The 19100-nt window shown below is 49.9% G+C and overlaps 1 protein-coding gene across 2 annotated transcripts in view; it reads right to left on the minus strand.

Moving 5' to 3' along the window:
• The window catches only part of TRPV3 (transient receptor potential cation channel subfamily V member 3), a 38580-nt gene that overhangs the window by 5693 nt on the left and 13787 nt on the right, over positions 1–19100 (minus strand). For both annotated transcript variants that reach the window (XM_027767910.1, XM_027767911.1), the window contains exons 6-14: positions 16571–16711; positions 14025–14305; positions 10953–11129; positions 9864–10022; positions 8981–9086; positions 7872–7938; positions 4845–5010; positions 2663–2729; positions 939–1213 (exon numbers count right to left, since the gene is read on the minus strand). In XM_027767910.1, the coding sequence (XP_027623711.1) occupies positions 939–1213; positions 2663–2729; positions 4845–5010; positions 7872–7938; positions 8981–9086; positions 9864–10022; positions 10953–11129; positions 14025–14305; positions 16571–16711 (1439 nt within the window). The remainder of the gene's footprint in view (positions 1–938; positions 1214–2662; positions 2730–4844; positions 5011–7871; positions 7939–8980; positions 9087–9863; positions 10023–10952; positions 11130–14024; positions 14306–16570; positions 16712–19100) is intronic.

A 19100-nucleotide genomic window follows, 5' to 3' on the forward strand; every position in this document is an offset into this window, starting at 1 on the left:
GGGGGGTGATTTCTCACTTTCTGTCTCTCTGTCTCTCTCTGTCTTTCTGGAGCAAAAACCTCTCCAAAAAAAGAAAAAAAAAAAAAGACAGAGAGAGACAGAAAGCGAGAAATCACCCCCCAGGGGGGATGGCCACGCTGCAGTCCCTTCTCCTCCATTCTGCTCTTGGAATCTTGTGCACGCATGCACATGCTCCTGGCATGAGTTTAAGCCACTGGGCCTGGGACTTCAACAGCGGTCGAGTACATGGGAGTCCAGTGACATAGCCATTACGCTAACTGCTGATCCCTCAGGGAGTGATTCTCACTTTCTATCTCTCTGTTTCTCTCTGGCAAGTGCACACATCCTATAATAAAATTCTCTTAAAAAATGAAGTAAAATATAGAAATGTCCTTGTGTCAAATCAAAGCTTTTCTCCCTATAGTTCCCCCATGTACCTCAGTTCTGCCTTCTGGGCCACAGAAGAGGGCTGCTCCCTTTTTCACTGGTAACTCTGGGGATATCTGAAGGAACTCTCCCCCTCTTCAACTCTAGTTCCAACAACCATTTCTTCTAGGACATAGTTTCCAGTCCTCTCTCAAGCCTGGTCACCACCTCGAGACCTATCCTGTGGGTTGGTGTCCTCAGCATGTGAGGAGTATTAAGGCCAGAATGGAATAGAAAAGAACTCCCACCTGCATTGTCCTTCTTAATGCAACTTAATGTCACACTTCAACACACACTATCACACTCTGACTCTGAGCAGAGCACCCCCTTGAGAACAGCTTTCTCTCACACCTGCTGGGTTCAGCCACACTTCTTAGACCTTGTACTCAAAGACCTAGACTAAACCTGGCCAGTTACAGAGGAGATCATGCAGATTCCTAGGCTTTCCCCCCAGATCCAAGTGCTGATGGTTGTCAATGACTGTGACTCTACCCTATGGTGCCTAGGCTTACCTGTAGACGCCAGATCCGCTCACTCTCCTTGGAGACGTTCTCCACGGTCTCTCCCATGAGGGCAATGAGCATGTTGAGGAGGAGAACGAAGGTAAGGATGACATAGGTGATGAGCAGGAACAGGAAGAGGATGGGGTACTTGGAGTTCTGCTGGATGTTCAGGTCGCCAAGCCCTATGGTGAGCTTGAAGAGTTCCAGCACGGCGTCACTGAAGCTGCCATAAGAGGTGCAGTCCTTGTTGTCCTCAGCACACTTCTCGATCAGCGAGGCCAGGGCTGGGAGGACAAAGCAAGGTGGTCTTCAGCTTCTCTGTCTGGTTAGTTACCCAACAAGCTGCTTTTATTTGCATGCACACACACTGCAAGCTTTCTGCCTCCTCTCTGGTCACATAAGTCCCATCTCCAGCATCAGACCCTCTGGAAGCCTCATCAGGCTGGATTCTCTGCACTGATCTATTGCAGAGAGCCTTGCCCATCCAAGAAAGCCCACACTCTTCTCTTTCTCCTCCACCATACATCCGGGGCTTTGCTCACCTGCAACCTTGCAGAGCTGCTAATTATAACCTCTGTGTGTCCTTGGCTCTCTACCTAGGTCTGAGCTCTCCCAAGACTCTGAGATCCTGAGTCTTCCTAATGCTCTGTCACAAGGCCTGGAATTTGATATTGTCTTCTTTCCAACAAGTCACAGTAGTGGTTCATTGTTGAGTGAATGAATACATGGATGGATGAATGAATGAATAAGCACATGAATGATGGCATAAAAAAGCACATTTTGACCCAGGGAAGGTACAGCCAGATTAGACAGCTATTTAATTTCAAATGCCAGTGATCACTGAAAATACTAAACATGGGGAGTAGAGGGGGACATACCTTTCTAAGCAGAGATTAGAAATAAAATCAAGTCATGCTATTCCTCCTGTAGTAAAGAGATTTTAAGAGAGCTCTCCCCATTCTGGGTCCCTTGCAGACCTGAGCGCTCACAGATACACACCTCAAGCAAACTGTGAGAGGAAGGTATATGGAGGGTCAAAAGACATCACCTGGAAGGATTACTTTGCTCCTATTTTTCTAAGACCATTCATCAAATTCCTGTGAACTTTAGTTTCTCTGTCTATAAAATGGGGCTGAAAACAGCTGCTGAGCCTATCTTAAGTTGTGAGGGTCACATGAGATGATGTACAGGAAAGTGAGAGGCATCCTCCTAGTGCTGTGGCTAAGTGCTGTGCTTTGGGAACCGGATCCCACATGTCTGACCACGGTTCAAGTCCCAGCCGCAGCAGCTTGAGAGACATGCCAGGCATATGTGTGAGCATATGTGCCCAAACTCCTGAAGGGAGGGAGGAGTGAAAGAGAAGAGATTGTGGTGTTGCCATGCCCATTGGGGGTGCTCTCTCTCTCGCTCTCTCTCGCTCTCTCTGGCAAGCACACATGCCCTGTGACAATTAAAAAAATTAAAACAACAATGACAACAAAGAAAATGAGCGGCATGGACAGGGAAGAGGGACAGGTCTGAGTCTCTATGCCTCAGTTACTTTATCATCCAGGATGATGATTTCCACTTGACCAAGTTGTTGAGCGAAGTAAAAATGCTAAGCCCGGCAAGTTCCCCCGCCCCGGGGTAGCTGTGAGAAAGGCTGCCAGAGTGCTATGCGCTTTGTCATTCTGGAATCTGTATGAGGTGCTCTGCCAGTGTGGAAGTTGCTATTACTTATAAATCAACTTTACCTACTCCAAATCCAAGTAAGAACACAATATATACAAACAGGAACTTCAGGACATCATGCAAAATGACCTACAAAGAAGCAAACATGATTGACATGTGAGATTTGAGCACACACTGGCTGCACCCTGCTCTCCTTACTTCTTCCCAGCCCCTACCCTAACCACAGCTTCTCTCAGGCCATGTCACCTTCACCTGACTGAAACCCCTTGACCCTCCAAGACTCCGTCTAGGCCCTGCCTCCTCCAGGAAGCCTTCATTCTTGCTCCAACCCTAGGTTCTCTCCTCTCTCCACCTCCTGGAACACAGTCTGTCCCTGTTCCTACTGATTCCCCCTATACCTGTCTCCATGGGACCAAATCACTGAAATCCTCACACTTTTCCAGAGGGAAAAGGGATGATGGAGCCAGCTCATACCAGCTCACAAGGACAGAGTATTAAATTCTCACGAGGTTTCTGTCCTGGTTGTTCAGCACAGCCGTTGTTAACTGAATCAGACTTTCAGTTAGAAGAGGAACAAGTTCTGGGCTGGCCTCAGAGCAGAGCAACAGGTCCTATACATAGGGACCTAGATCCCACGTGGCTATTGTGATTCAAGGCCCAGCCCCAGCAGCTAGAGAAGCGTGCTGAGTGCATGAGCGTGGGTGCCCAGGATCCTCATGTGGTGGAGAAACAGAGGGAAAAGAGTGCAGCGTGACTGCGCCCACTGGGCTGCTTCCTCTTCCTCTCTCTCACCAGCTAGCACACATGCCCTCTAGTGATCGTGTGTGTGTGTGTGTGTGTGTGTGTGTGTGTGCGTGTGTGCGTGTTTATTTTTCAAATATTTATAGGTCCTAGAGATCTAATGGATAGCACAATGACATGGTTAACAATTCTGTATTGCATACTTGGAATTTATTGAGAGTAGACTGTAAATATTCTCAACACACACACATAAAAAAAAACTAACTTGAAATTGATCATCATTTCACAATATATACATATATCAAATCCTCACACTATAAACCTTCAATCTTTACAATTTGTTTGTCAGTATACCTCAAAAGCTTAGAACAAAGTTGTGTGGCAAAAAGTAAAATCAACCATATAAATCTACAATTAAGCAATGTTGAAAACAAAGATCATAACTGTTCCAAAACCATGATTTGCTAGTTATTTTGCTACACGTTACAATCATACTTCTGAGGTTATTTAGGTCCATGGTAGCCATAAGGTGGACATATTATATAATGGGGTAACCATGCACCTCTTCCCAGCTCTGTACGCAGTGACATAATGTTGGCAGTTGGAACTAGGCCACGGGAAGATATTCACACCAAGAAAACTGGTAAATATTACAAATCACAGGCTGACTCATTGTTTTGCTGATGTCTAGATCTAGAATGACGACAGCAATGGAGAAAATGTTAAGGCAGATTAAATTTTAAAATATGTCCCGTCTGTAGCCATTACATCGTGAACAGCACACAAACGCGCAAACTATTAGCCAAGTGGCAAAAAATACTGCTCACATCACTGACAAACTAAAGTTTCAACACAGGTCTTCATTGCTTCACTTTCATCTCACTGCTTCTAAAGAAAAATACCAACCAACATCCCTGTCGGAATAATGCCCACTTGTCAATTGCAACCATAAGTTAACAACAGACAATAGAGGTCAATAATACAACAAATCATTCTTCGAGACTCAGCTGGCTAGGTGGAATTTACATAAGGTGTACTGCATATCTTATTATTATTTGTGAACTATGTGCCACATGTCTTTTGTATCATAAAATTTATAATAAATGTTTGACTGTGTATACAGGTGTACATGTGTGTATATGCATGTGTATATGTGTGCACATGTATGTATATACCTACATGTGTATGCACACACACACACACATATTCCCCTTTCGCCAGAGAGTGGTGTTAAATATTTACCACCATAGCAATGCCCAAGAGGAGTAACATTCCTTCAAAGTGTATACCTTCCCAGAGCCCAACAAGCCCAAGCATTTTAAGACTTGGGACACTTAAAGCTCAACTAAAAGCAATGAGAGGCCATGGCATTCAGGAAAAATAGCCATAGCCTAGCCCTTATCACAACTCTTTTCCTCTCTTTTCCTCATTAGACCTCAGTTTCCTCATCTGTAAAATGGACATTCTCTGAGGGCCCTCCTGCCCATGCTGCTGTGGACGCACCTTCTGGATCATGACGCTGTACATGCCCATGGACTGGAACCCTCGCGTGTAGTAGAGCATGTTCGCCCAGCCCAGGGCCATGGCCAGCACGAGGCAGGCGAGGTACTCTTTGTAGGCAAACAAGTACAAGAAGACAGACAGTATCACAAGCACAGCTTGGATAAAACTGTTCAGGAGACACAGGAGACAAGGGCCTTACTTACTTCTCAGCCTCAGGGCGGAGATATTCAAACCCCTCACACCGCCCTGGACCCCCCTGAGAGGTCACTCAGTGGCTGAGTCTGGACTCAGAGTCACTCAACTACATCTAAAATCCAGCTCATAGGGCCACCTGGGAGTGCAGCGGTTAAAAAAAATAGGGATCTGGAACCCATGTGGTCAACTGCAGCTCAAACGCCAGTCCCAGCGCTTTGAAAAATACATTGTGCACCCTGGGCATGTGTGCCCAAGGTCCTCATGGGGTGGACAAATGGAGGAGAAGAGATATGGTGTGACCACAGTCCACTGGGGATACTTCCTCTCTCTCGCTCGCTCTCTCTCTCTCTCTCTCGCTCTCTCTCTCGCTCGCTCTCTCTCTCTCTCTCACTCTCTCTCTCTCTCTCTCTCTCAATGACAAATACACATGACCTCTGGCAATTAAAAAAAAATTAAAATCCAGCCTTGGGAATAACATTGCCAGATTCAAGTCAGGACCAGTGGCGAGTTGGGTGAAGTTAAAAATAAATAAATAAATCCAGATCCCCAAGGCCTGAAGTGATTCAGGGCTGTAGCCCACTAAGCTGCATTTTTCAATCACCCACCTGATTTCTGATTCCCATACAGATTTGAGAGCCACTGGGTAGACCAAAGATGTGGCAAATGATGGCATTTTTAACCAAAATGACAAAACTGCCAACATCTGTATTATAAGTTAATCACAACCAATCTACTTTTTTATCTTAAAAGAAAATATGGTACGCACTAAGTGAAATAAGCCAGTTACCAAAAGACAAATACTGTATGATTCCACTTACATGAAATAACTAGAGTGGGCAAATGCCTAAAGACAGAAAATAGAATGGTGGTTGCCAGGGGCCGGGGGATGGGGAATAGGGAGTTATTATTTAATGAGTCCAAAGTTTCAGTTTTGCAAGAGTTCTGGAGATTGGTTGCCTGTATAAGTTTTGAGCTGTATGCTTAAAAATAAGATGGGGCCAGCAGGTGGCATGGTAGTTAAGGTGCTAGACTCCCACAGGGTTGATCATGGTTCAAATCCCAGACCTGGTGACTTGCTTTTTCACTTTCCCTCTCTGGTGAGCACATGTCCCATAGCAAACTAAAAATAATAACAATAATAAATAAAATTAAATAAACAATTCTTTAAAAAATAGTTAAGACGGTAACTTTTATGTTATGTATTTTAGTACAATTGACTTTGTTAAAAATGCAGCATAAACCAAACACAAGAATGAAATCGATCCCTTAATGGCACAGACACTTCAGCCTGGCAGACACCTCAATAAAAACTCTTGCTTATAGTGCCAGATCATTTCCTTAATTATAAAATTATAGAATAAAACCAAAATTAGAGCACAGGAAGATTGTTTTTCTGGTGCAGTGAAGGGCAAACATCTGGCTGGTCAACTGCATTTGAGGCTGGAATGAGGAAGGGGGTCTACACCTTCCTCCACACTATCAAGACAAGATGCAGAGCCGCAGGACAGAGCACTGGGGCTTTTGATCTGCATGAAAGCCAGAGGCTGTCTAAATGGGTTGCTCTCTGGAATCGTACTTCTTTGAAGGCGCCAGACGAGCACATAGCTTGGATCACAGGGCAGTGCTACATCTGGTCTGGCCACTTACTGCAGCATCTGGGTGCCCCACCTCCCCACAGAGGTGACAAACCCAGTTCATGGCTCTGCAAGGCAGGTAATACTTCATAAGACGTCCAGGCATTTGGAGACATCGGGCCAAGATTCCAGGTCCTGAAGACCCAGCCTCCCAAATGCTCCGAGGAGAACTTCAAAGAGGCCTACGGAGCTGCGGGGCCCAATGTTCCCCATCCCAAACCCCAGGTTCTGTTGCAGTCCCCTGGAAGCAATGCTGAATCAGCCTGTGTTCATTTACAGACAGAGGCCTCATAAGCCTTTGATGTCAGCTGCATATGAGCTCATCCAGAGAGACTGCTGAGTGGGCTTTCTGGCTAGAGCCTTGTGGTCACCAGCCCTGCACCAGCTCGGGGTAAAGATGACTGGGAGACTGGGGATCCAGCGTCACTGAAGCTCCACGTGACTGTCCATGACTCCCTTCCCTCCTCTGGAGCTTCAGTGGTGTCTATGGATGCAGCTTAATGATTTCTCAGAAACTGTCCAGTCCTGATTTGCCAGGGTTCAAGAGAGCAACTTTCAGGTCCCAGGCAACTAAGAGGGACTGCTCTAGAACATCTCGTTATTAAAAAGTAAAAGAGGGACCAGCAGTTACCGTAATGGCTATGTTGTGAACTCCCATGTAGCCGACCGTTGTTCAAGTCCCGGAACCGGTGGCTTAAATTCACGCCAGGCGCGTGTGCGTGCGTGCCCAAGATCTCAAGAGGAGAATGGGGGAGAAGGGATTTCAGCATGGCCATCCTCCCTGGGGGGAGATTTCTCGCTTTCTATCTCTCTGTCTCTCTCTGTCTTTCTGGCAAGTGCACGTGCCCTATAGCAAAAACCTCTCCAAAAAAAAAAAAAAAAAATGAAAGTAGAAGACTGCTGAGCCTTTGCACCTTCCTCAAGCCACCTGCAGCTGGGGGTTCTATGACAAGGTGGAGCCATCCCTCACTGACACGTGATGGAGGGCACTCCCCTAAGGTTTTCTGTTCCTCTCCATGGGCGTCCATATGCCTGTCTTGCTGGAAAGGAGAGAGGAGATTCCTGGCCAGGTAATGATGGCAAAAGGACTGGGACGAGGTGACATGGTAGGGCACCTGTTCCAGAGGGACACAGTAGCCACAAATGTGGACTTTGGCCCTGCCTGAGAGGTGGTGAGCAAGGGGACAGACCTACTTACAAGACGAAGTGAAACCAGGCATCTGAGAGGATGGACTGCAGGTCCGAGGGCCTCAGCAAAAAAAAACCTAAGGCGGGAGGAAAGAAAACTGCACCTTCTTCGTGCCCCCGACTTGAGGAGCCACGGAGAGAGTGCTTCCCCAGGACTGAGACTCAGCGGGAAGTGGTGTGGAAAAGCCCAGCCAGAGCCCAGGTGAGGGATGCAGAAGGAGACTTGCATCTGGGGGACAGAGCTGACCTCATCATGGGAGCAGATGCTCCCTCAGATCTTACCTCTCTCACTCGTCCCCCATCCTCACCCCAGAACTTCCAGGCAGCACAGTCACTGCAGCTCCCTGCCATTTCCTGAGGAAGGCCCAGCTCTCCAGCCTCTGAGCCCTGTTCACTCCGTTCCCCCACCCACCCTGTAATGACCTTGTCCCAAGTGCCCTCAAGCCCAGTCCTACCCTTCAAAAGTGCCACCCCTGCCTTCGAGCCTCCTCCACCTCCCCTGTCCCCGATAAAAGTCATCTCCCTTCCTCTGAGCACTGTTCTGAACCTGACTTAGAGCCCAGTCTACCTTAAAGCCTAGCTCTTCATGCCCTTCTCAAATCCCCCACCCGATGTGAGTCCAAAGAAGGCAAACTCCCTCTGTCCTATACTCCCCCAGGGCCCCACACATAGAAGGTGTTCAGGATGTTCCTACTGAGTCACTGGATGGATGGATGGATAGACACATGGATAAACAGAAAGATGATTGGATGAAGAATGGAAAGATGGTGAGTAAGGATGCATGGTATCTGAATGGACCAATGAGTGTCTGGGCCGATGAGAGTCAGCAGGTGATTGGATAATGGAGGGGGAGGGGAGAGAAGATGTGCACTGAGTGGCTGGGAGGGGAGGTAAATGGTAGATGGTTGGGCAGGTGGATCGAGGGTAGATAGATGAAGTAGGAAGCATAGGCCCACCTCACTCATTTATTCCCACGTTATTACTCAGGAATCAAAGCCTTAGAAAGGACATGGGTCCCCAAAGCCCCAGCAGTAATGGGAAGAAGGAAGGACCAAGGCCAGGTCCTCTCTCAGCCACCTGACTGCCTCACAGGGCAGTGTGGAAGGGCTCAGTGCCCACCCACCTCTTTCACAGAGATACACATGGCCCAGATGAGCACGAACATCCTCCCTAAGAGCTGCAGCCACCCCATCTTGTGCGTCAGGGCCAGGGGGTGTGGGAGGGCCTGAGGAAGAAGAGAGACACATGGTCAGGATGGGGAATGCAGAGGGCAGGGTGGTAACAGCTCTGAAGGGACCAGAATGTGTACCGGAAGAAGCGTTAAACCCAGCTCTGTGGAGGGGCAGAGAAGCAATGGAGCTCCCTGCCTCCTGCCTTCCCCGCCCTCAGTGGGAACCCAGAATTCTACAGGCAGGAAGACAACCTGATCTATTCTAACGAGCCCTCGCACCCTGAGCACTTGTCCTTCCCAGAGCCCACCCATATCCAGATGCTCAGCAGGGCCTCACAACTCAGTTCAATAAAGCTGAGACTGTGCCCCATGCAATGAGTGGGAAATCAAGACCCGGGGTGGTGGGGATGCTTGTCTGAGGGACCGCCCCCTTCTCATGTTTCCTGTGGCCCTCACAACAGAAACTCCTAAGCACGTCTAGATGTAGACAGAGAGCCCAGGTGGGGTCAGGGTCTCCTAATTCTCCAGCTCTCCACCCAATACAGGTGCCCCCTAGAGCTGAACAGCTGGGGCTTAGCCCAGTCAGTACCAAGACATACTGTATTCAGTTTCCTAGAAACTGTGAAAGGTGACAAGGAGGACTCCACACAAGCCTCTTGGCCTCTCTGGGCCTCAGTTTCCCCATCTGTACATGGGGCAGCTTAGATGCACATGGCCCAGATAAGCACAAACTTCCTCCCTAAGAGCTGCAGCCACCCCATCTTGTGTGTCAGGGCCAGGGAGTGTGGGCGGGCCAGTTCCCCAGCTCTATTTCCCCAGGGGCCCACATACCTCCTGCTCCCGGGGACGGTAGTAAGAGACGAGGGTCAGGGTGATGTTGTAGAAGAAATAAAAGCAGAAGGACAGGAAGAACATGTACTTGGCAAATTTCTTCCACTTCATATGCAGCAGCGTGTGCAGAGGCTCCAGGGTCAGCATCTCATGCCGGTTCTAGGGGTCGGACACCACAACTCACCATGGAGATGAGAGAAAGGGGGAGGGAGCATTTGCCAAGGGACCACTGGGAGCTGAGTCTGCACCGCCCCTGGCAGAAGGGGACAGACAATGGACTGGATGGGCTGATGTCAGGAGGGTCATTTCTGGCTCCTGAGTCCCCTTCCCTGTGTACACCTCAGGAGCCCAGGGTTTCCAGCAGGAAGGTCTGAGGGCTTGGCGAGGGTTGGGGGCAGAGACTGAGGTTGCAGCCTCAGTTTGCATCCCCTCCCCTCACTGTGTGACCTTAGGTCAGCTCTCAACTAAAGGGCTGAAGCCCTTCATCTATAAATCTGATAACAATTCCTGCACTACCAGCCAGACTGTGGTGGGAGTCCAGGGAGACCCCAGACAAGGCAGGCTCTAGGAAGCAGGATTCTTGATAAAATATGAAGAAGGAACACCCGGCCTGCTGCCTCACTTCCTCCCAAGGGCTAAAACCCTCTCTGAGCTGATCCTTTCTCTACACCACCAGTTTCACTGACCTCCCTCCTCTGGCCTCCTCCAGAAAGGCTCCCCTGATTGCTCCAGCTGTACATGCCCTGACCCTCTACTGGTACCAGGTTTGGGGGATGAAAGGATTCCAAACCTGGCCTATATACTAGCAGGGGGAATGAGAGGAAAGTAGGATGGAGACAATCGATACCAACCACCTCCTCACTCAAGCCCAGCAGTCTGGGGCCAGAAGACCCCTACTACCACTCAGGTCTACAATCCAAAGTCAGCCTGGAACCGCTGAGCTCAGCCTGGGCCCTAGGTCCTGCCCGTTCTGTGCCGGATTGCCCATGGAGGCAAGAGAATGGGGGACTACGGGGCTAGTGGTACAGTCTTCCCAGTGCCCTCGCCTGCGGTCCAGCCTCTGCTCCCTGCCCTGCCCAGGAGACGCACGTCGATGTTGGTGTTGTAGACAATGATTTCCAGCACTGAGTTGTCCGTCGTGGTGTCCACATTGGTGAGGTCGTACAGCGAGGACGACACGGGCCCATACGCCCAGTCGGTAAACTTCCTAGACAGACTCCGGAGTGGCTTCTCCTTGATCTCACGACTGAGGATGTACTTCAGGATCTGGGGAGAGACGGGCGCCACTGTCAACCACAGAACAGGGTGGGGCCAGCCAGAGCAGGTGGCACCAGGGAAGATGCTCCCATCAAGCATGGATTGAGTCTCGCCTCTGTGCCTGATGCCGTGACCCTGGGCCAGCCGTACCTGTGAGATGCATGGGAGGTTTGCAGTCCTGCCCATCTCACCAGGGACTGTGACTATTAGACAATAGGTGAAGGGCCCTTAGCACACTGCAGAGAGCTGCACAATCGCTGGTAAACCCTTGCGCCAATGGGGGACTCGGTGAAGAATGCAGGAAGTGACCATTTTTCAAAATAATTTCTATTTGACCTGCTCTTGAGAAGCAGCTGGATGTGTTCCCAGCTTCCACATCCTACCTTCAGTCAAGGCCCCTCCCTCCAGTCAAGGCCCCTCCAGCCGAGGTTTGCCACTCTGGCCATGCACACGGTGATGCATGAGACCCGTGGGACCCGCTCTGCAGGTCCTCAACCCTCCAACTCTGGGCCCCTGGGGAGTTTTGCTTTTGTTTTTGTTTTTGTTTTAATATGTTAAAAAGTACATGTACTGACCAGAGAGAGACAGAGACAGAGAAAGAAATAAAATGAGAATACACCCCCATACAATGGGAGTGGTCATGCCACAATCCCTTTTCCTACATTTCTCCCTCCTTTCAGAATGTTGGGTACACACACACCTGCACGCACACACGCATCCAGTGTGTTTCTCAAGCTGCCACACCTAGGACTCAGACCACATGGCCAGCTATGTGGGATCCAGCTGCCTTAACCACCAGGCCATGGCCTGACCCACTGGGGAGCTTTTAAAAATTCCACACCAGTAACTATAAAATCCAAATCTCCAGAGTCAAATCCCAAGAGTCTTATTTGGAAAACTTCCTGGTGTTTTGGAAGCTCAGGCTAGACAGGGAGCCAGTGCTCTCCCGCTCGCTACTCTGAAAGCTGAGCCCTGGCTTATCCTAGGATGGCAACCGGGGCCCTGGGGTGCCAACCCAAGAGGAAGAGCCTGTTGAGGAGGACTGTGTCCAAGCACTGATCCCACATAACCCAGTGGGATTCCATCCCATCTCACATGACAGCCTTGTCTCCAGAGCCCAAGCAGAGAGTGCCTCTGAATAGAGCCGGGTCTCCTCATCTTGTACCCCAGCCTATAAAAACCCCAAGGGCAGGGAATCAGCAGTTGGCATAATGGCTATGAGGCTGGACTCTTATGTAGTCGACCGTGGTCTGAGTTCTGGACCCGGTGGTTTAAACACGCCGGGCGCGTGTGCGTCCGTGCCCAAGATCCCAAGAGGAGAAAGAAGGAGAAGGGATTGTGGCGTGGCCATCTCCCCAGGGGGTGATTTCTTGCTTTCTGTCTGTCTGTCTCTCTCTGTCTTTCTGGCAAGCCCACACACCCTATAGCAAAAACCTCTCAAAAAAAAAAAAAAAGCCCAGGGGCAGAGTCCTGCATCTGAAGCATTGCTGCACCCTTCATGCTCACCAAGTGGCAACTTGGGCAGCATCCAGAAAAAGCTTTCTGAAGGACACTGGATAAAGGAGAAACAGAGCTGGGTAGGGTGCAAGTGTCTCTCCTAGGCTGGCCATGATGGACATGTTATCCTCTAAAGAACAAAGAGGTTGGAGACCATGTTCTGTGCAGGAAATGTCCTTCCTGGGCTGGGGTGGCAGGGACAGCACATACCACAGGGGCATGCAGGGAAGTGGCCCTTGGAGGAAGCTGGAGCTGCAACCACAATTTGACCTTCCTCAGAGCTCCCAGCAAGCTGTGACCCTGGGTGTGGGCCGCATAGAGGGAAGACACAATTCCTTCTCTGTTCAAGTCACTCTGCATCTTCTCCTTCCCCCACAACAGAATAAAAAGGTCCCTTGTGGGCCCCAGCCCTGACCGTTGGGACAGGACCCAAGGTCCCCGCAGCTGACTGGGGAGGCTGGTGCCCTGAGGCTGGTACGGCTGTTGATCACTCAACAGCACCACCCACCCAGCGCCCTCCTGCACCTCCCCCACAGTCCCCTCCTGGGGCTGAGGAACAGCTTAGACCCCAGGATCTGACCCCTGAGAAGGGAAACGAGTCCTGAGCTTGATCTCAAACCAGGTGACGACACCAGCCACTGAGAGAGATCTGAGCCCTGCCATGCCCGAGTTTGCATCAAGACTTCCAGCCTCAGCTTAGCATGAGCTCCTTGGCCACATCACACAAGACACCGAGCAGCCACACTCCCCTGGGGGTGTGGCTCCTGGTTTCCACCTGGGAGACAGGTGAGGTCTTCCCAGAAGAGAGATCATTGGCTGTGACTCACAGCAGCCATTCCTGAATTCCTGCCTCATCAGAGTTGGGAGCCTCAAAGGATGGACACTCCCCTCTGCCCAGATGCCTCACCTCACAGGAATTCTCCACCACAGAGCATGTGAGACACTGTCACCTTGGACTTGTGGTCTCCCAGTATGGCTCCAGCAAAGGGGGCCCACGGCAAGAGACAGAAACACAGGCTTTTGGAACTGAAGTGGGCCCACGTACCGTGTCACATTGGCGCTGCGTGGTCACTTGGAACAAAGCCCCCACAGGCTACAGCTGCACTTTCAGACCTACAGCTGAGACCTTCCCAGCTGAGGCTGTGGTCTGAAATCCCCAGACGGAGCCCCTAGCCAGGGCTTGTGAATGCCTCCCAGACCTCCCACCAGCCCACCAGTGTGGCCCAGCAGAGCCCAGCACGGTCCACCTCGGCCCAGCATGGCACATCAGAGCCCACCTCAGCCCACCTCGGCCCACCTCGGCCCACCTCGGCCCACCTCGGCCCACCTCAGCCCACCACGGCCCACAACGGCCCACCACGGCCCACCACGACCCACCACGGCCCCACCACAGCCACCACGGCCCACCTCGGCCTTGCCCATCTTGGCTGCCAGCTGCAGCGGCGTGAGGCCATCCTTGTTGCGCATGGTCTCCAGCTCCCAGTTGCCGCTCCTCAGCAGGATCATGTCATACATGTGCTTGACAAAGTCATTCTGCGTCTTGAAGTCCTCGGCCACGGTCACCAGCGCATGCAGGATGTTGTTTCCCCGGGAGTCCTGCGAGGTGATGTCGGTCTGCTCATTCTCCATCAGCAGCTGCACAATCTCGGGCTGGTTGGTGCAGGCCGCCAGGGCCAGGGGGGTCTCCCCTGCGGAAAGGGGAGTGCTAGGGCTCTCTCGTGGGCTAGAAGCAGTGTCCCTCGTGTCCCAGGACCAAGGTTCAAATTTAGTGGGACTGAATTCTGAGTTCCCCTGGCCATTTCCCCATCTCTCACTCACACAGTGGGGAGACTGAAGCTCCATCACTGTAGTGGCCTCCTAACCAATCCCCCTGCTTTCACTCTGGTCCTCCAACATGTAGCACAGCAGCCCGCAAACCCTCTTCAGTCCCACCTCTCCCAAGACAGAAGCTCAAGTTCCAGTGACAGCCACGAAGCCCTAGTCTTCTGACCTTTCCTCCTCTCTCCATCTCCCCTACACTCACTCCCCCTTCACTCACAGTGGCCTTCCTCCTCCTCCTCCTCGGGATGCATCGGGCATTCCCCACCTCAGGGCCTTCGCACAGACCACTCCCTCTGCCTGCAGATCTGTCTGCATCCTCACTCCCTCACCTCCTTCGAGTCTGCTCAAACATCACCTTTTCAGCGAGTCGCCCTAACCACTCTATTTAAAATGGAAACCCATTTCCCTCCTGTCCAGACAAAACTCCTGGGTCGTCTTCCCCTGCTGTGTGTTGCAGTTTTTCAATAGCACTTAACCATTTTCTACATTGTACAGAACATTCTTACTTACATGTTCAATTTCGAGGAGCTCCCTCCCCACCTGTAATGTAAACTCCATGAGAGTAGGGGTCTTTGTGTTGTTCACTGACAGACTTCAAGCACCTAGAACAGTGCCTGATGTCGATGTAAGTGCTCAATAAATGTTTGCTAAGAAGGGAGAAGGTAGGACCAGCAGATGGTGCAGTGGTTACATGGCTGGACTCCCATGTAGTTGACTGGGTTTTGAGTCCCAAACCTGGCGGCTTAAAGCTCACACCGGGTGCACGTGCATGCATGCTCAAAATCCCAAGAGGAGAATGGAGGAGAAGGGATTGTGGTGGGACCATTCCCCCGGGGTGTGATTTCTCACTTTCTGTCTCTCTGTCTCTGTCAAGCGCACACACCCTATAGCAAAAAATCTCTCTTAAAAAAAAAAAAAAGAAAGAAAGAAAGAAATAGGGACCAGCAGTTGGTGTAATGGCTATGTCGCTGGATTCCCATGTAGTCGACCGCGGTTCAAGTCCCAGACCCGGTGGCTTAAACTCACACCAGGCACGTGGGAATGTATGCCCAAGATCCCGGGAGGAGAATGGAGGAGAAGGGATTGTGGTGGGACCATTCCCCCGGGGTGTGATTTCTCACTTTCTGTCTCTCTGTCTCTGTCAAGCGCACACACCCTATAGCAAAAACCTCTCCAAATAAGAAAGAAAGAAAAGAAAGGAGAAGGCAGGAGACTCACACAGGGTTACACAGCAAGCCTGAGACAGAACCAGGACTGAACACCAGGTGTCCCACTGCCTCCCTCCCCTTCTTCTCCCTCCTTTTCCCTGTGTTCATCTCATCGAACAAATGCACCCCAGCACAGGATTCTCCAGGTCCTATGGATGACAGGAGCATAAAATGAACTGGACAAGACCCTGTCCTCAAGGACACCCAGACCCATCCAGCCTTGCTGAAAGATACCCAGAAAACAAGTCAGTTGTGGGGGTGGGGTGGGAAGAGCAGACAGAAGGAGGGTTAACTACGCAGGTGCCTAAGTTAGAGAAAATGTTTGCTGCAGAGGCGTTGTTCGTCCTGCTGTGACTGCGGTGGAGGTCACACAGCTGCGTGCGTTTGTGGAGATGAGCAGACTGTGCACTAACATGGGTGAGCTTCACGGTGTCTCGATTACACCTGTAACATTTTTTTTGTTCGCCCAGAGCGTCCTAACCCTAAGTGCGATCAGTCTGGGGATGCCGATGCTCTCACTTCTGACTCTTTGACCAGTCCTGAGAGCCACAGGGGACAGAGACCAGCGCTGGATGCCAGGACACCTACATCAGCCCCTTCCCACACTGGGGTGAGTCATTTCCCTTCTCAGAACCTTCTCCTCATCTGTAAAATGGGCTGTCTCGGTCCCCCTCCCAGGCATCTGTTCTTATAGATGACTGTGCCTTCTAAGACCACCAGGTGACACTGCCGGACTAAGGGACTCTCCACCCCACTCAGCTCCCCACCTTCTCCCTCTCCATCTGCCCTGGCCGTCGCCCCAGCCCCCTTCCTGGCTCTGCCCCAGTGGCCGCGTCCAGTCCACCTGGCTCAGGGTAGGGCCCCTCCCGCCTCTCTACCGCAGGACCCGGCGCCCCAGCGCCCCCGGGAGCCGGCTGCACCCACCGAAGTAAAAGCCTTCGTGCTGGGACTTGGGGTTGAAGAAGACGCCCTTGGCATGCGCGTTGACGTCGGCGCCGGCCGCTATGAGCACCGCGGTGATGTCTCCCTGCCCCCGCTCGATGGCGATGTTGAGCGCCGTCTGCCCTGAGAGCGGAAGGGACGCGGGGCGCTCAGAGCCTGGGACCCCAGCTGCGACCTACCTCCTCGCCTTCTTCCCGGATCCGGCCTCACGCCCTCCGCGCACCGTGGGGAAGGAACACTGCCTGCCGGTGCCGCCCGGCTAGTCCCTACTTCGTGCCGCGCTTCACTCAGGCATACCCCGACCAGGGAACATGGGGTGCAATTTTAATCCTCTGCCCCCAGAATCTCACAGCCTCACTGAGAATGAGGTGCTATGACAGAGAGAGCAGCGTAAGCAGATCTCAGCCCCAGGGGTGGGGAGGAGAGGTGGGATTTCCCAGAAACTGATTATTTAAAATAGTTCATAGCATATTAAAAAACCCCTACAAATCAGTAAAAAGGTGAATAACCTAAAAGAAAACCGAGAACATGTTATAAGCACCTCCCAGAGGAGAGAAGATAAACAATCAATAAGCGAAATGAAACGTGCAGTAATCAGGAAATTAAAATCAGAACCTGAAGTTGACACTTTTTGCATACCAGATTGACAGAGAAAAAATAAAAAAATAAAAATAAAAAAAAAGAAGTTGGATAATTTCCAGTATTAGTGACAGGTCCAGAAATGAGTGTTTTTGTACCCTATTGTGGGGGAGAGTACATTAGTATCCTTTGGAGCCAAATTTGGCAATAACTATGATAATTTTAATTATGCATGCCCTTGAACCCAAATAGTCCAAAACTGCGGTCTGCCATGTGCAGTACGGTCTGCGATATTGACATAGAGAAAAACTGGAAACCATCTGTTAAGAAAGAAATGGTGGAGGACCCAGCAGATAGCGTAATGGTTACACCACTGGACTCCCACATAGTTGATCGTGGTTCAAGTCCTGGACCCGGTGGCTTAAAACTCACACAGGGCATGTGTACGCGTGCGCCCAAAATCCCAAGAGGAGAGTGGAGGAGAAGGAATTGTGGCAGGGCCATCCCCCTCAGGGATGAATTCTCACTTTCTGTCTCTCTTTCTGGAGAGCACACATACCCTATAGCAAAAATCTCTCTTAAAAAAAAAAAAAGAAGGAAGAAGAAAAAGAAAGAAAGAAAGGACGAAAGAAAGAAAGAAAGAAAGGACGAAAGAAAGAAAGAAAGAAAGAAAGAAAGAAAGAAAGAAAGAAAGAAAGAAAGAAAGAAAGAAAGAAAGAAAGAAAGAATGGGGCCAGCCAGTAAGTGGTCTGGTGGTTAGGGCACTGCACTCCCACATGGCAGACAGCAGTTTGAATCTTAGACCTGGCTGCTTGCTTTCTCATTTTTCCCTCTCTCTCTCTCTTTCTGTTTCTCTCTGGTAAGTACATGTACCCTATAGCAAATTTTAAAATAATAATAATTCATAGAATTAAAATAAATATTTTTTAAAGAAAGAAGAATGGTGAAATTAGTTGTGCTATAGGGTACTGCAGACTATTAAAATAAATAGTTTTTTAGAGAAAGAATGGTAAAATTAGTTGTGCTATAGGGTACTGCAGACTAATTTGGTGGAAAGAAGCTAAGCTTTCATACTCTGGCACAAGAAGGTCTCTAGGACATAGAGTCAAAAGCAAGCAGGTATAGAACAATGCAGTTATTTCATGTTAAATAATATTGGGTCGTCAGGAAAGTCAAGACTCATTTTTGCGTAGAAAAATACATCATGACTTTGCCAACGACTTAATAAGTAAAACTATTTCTACATCCACATACACACACATCAAAGGGCTAGAAAACACTTCAAAGGAAACTAAGAGTGGGAGACACGTAAAGGTTTTGACTTTTTTTTAGAGAGGTTTTTGCTACAGGGTGTGTGCACTCACCAGAGAGACAGAGAGAGACAGAGCGACAGAAAGCAAGAAATCAACCCCGCCGGGGGTATGGTCACGCCACAATCCTTTCTCCTCCATTCTCCTCTTGGAATTTTGCCCACACACTGACATGTGCCTGGCATGAGTTTTAAGCTGCCCAGTCTGAGATTCAAAGTGTAGTCGACTACGTAGGACTCCAGTGAGTAACCATTACACCATCTGCTGGTCCCAAGGGTTTTGATTTTAATTTATCTAAAATGTTGGAATGATGTTTTACAGTGACATTCTATTCATGCATTATTTACATAATAAAAATAAATCATCAGGTTGAATATGAATTATGAATGTATAGAGGCTCAGTATGCTGTCTTACCTTTTATACTTAAAACTTTTAAATAAAAGTGTTTTCACTGGGCCAGCAGGTGGCATGAAGGTTAAGGGTCTGGATCCCACATGGCTAACTTTGCAATTGGAGTCCCAGACCCACCAACTTGAAAATCACAATGGACATATGTTCATGCATGCCCAAAATTCAGAGAAGAGAATGGAGGAGAAGGAATTGTAACATAGTCATCCACCCT

The sequence above is a fragment of the Tupaia chinensis genome, unplaced genomic scaffold (assembly GCF_000334495.1).
Source record: "Tupaia chinensis unplaced genomic scaffold, TupChi_1.0 Scaffold144899_1, whole genome shotgun sequence".
NCBI classification, from domain to species: Eukaryota; Metazoa; Chordata; class Mammalia; order Scandentia; family Tupaiidae; genus Tupaia; species Tupaia belangeri.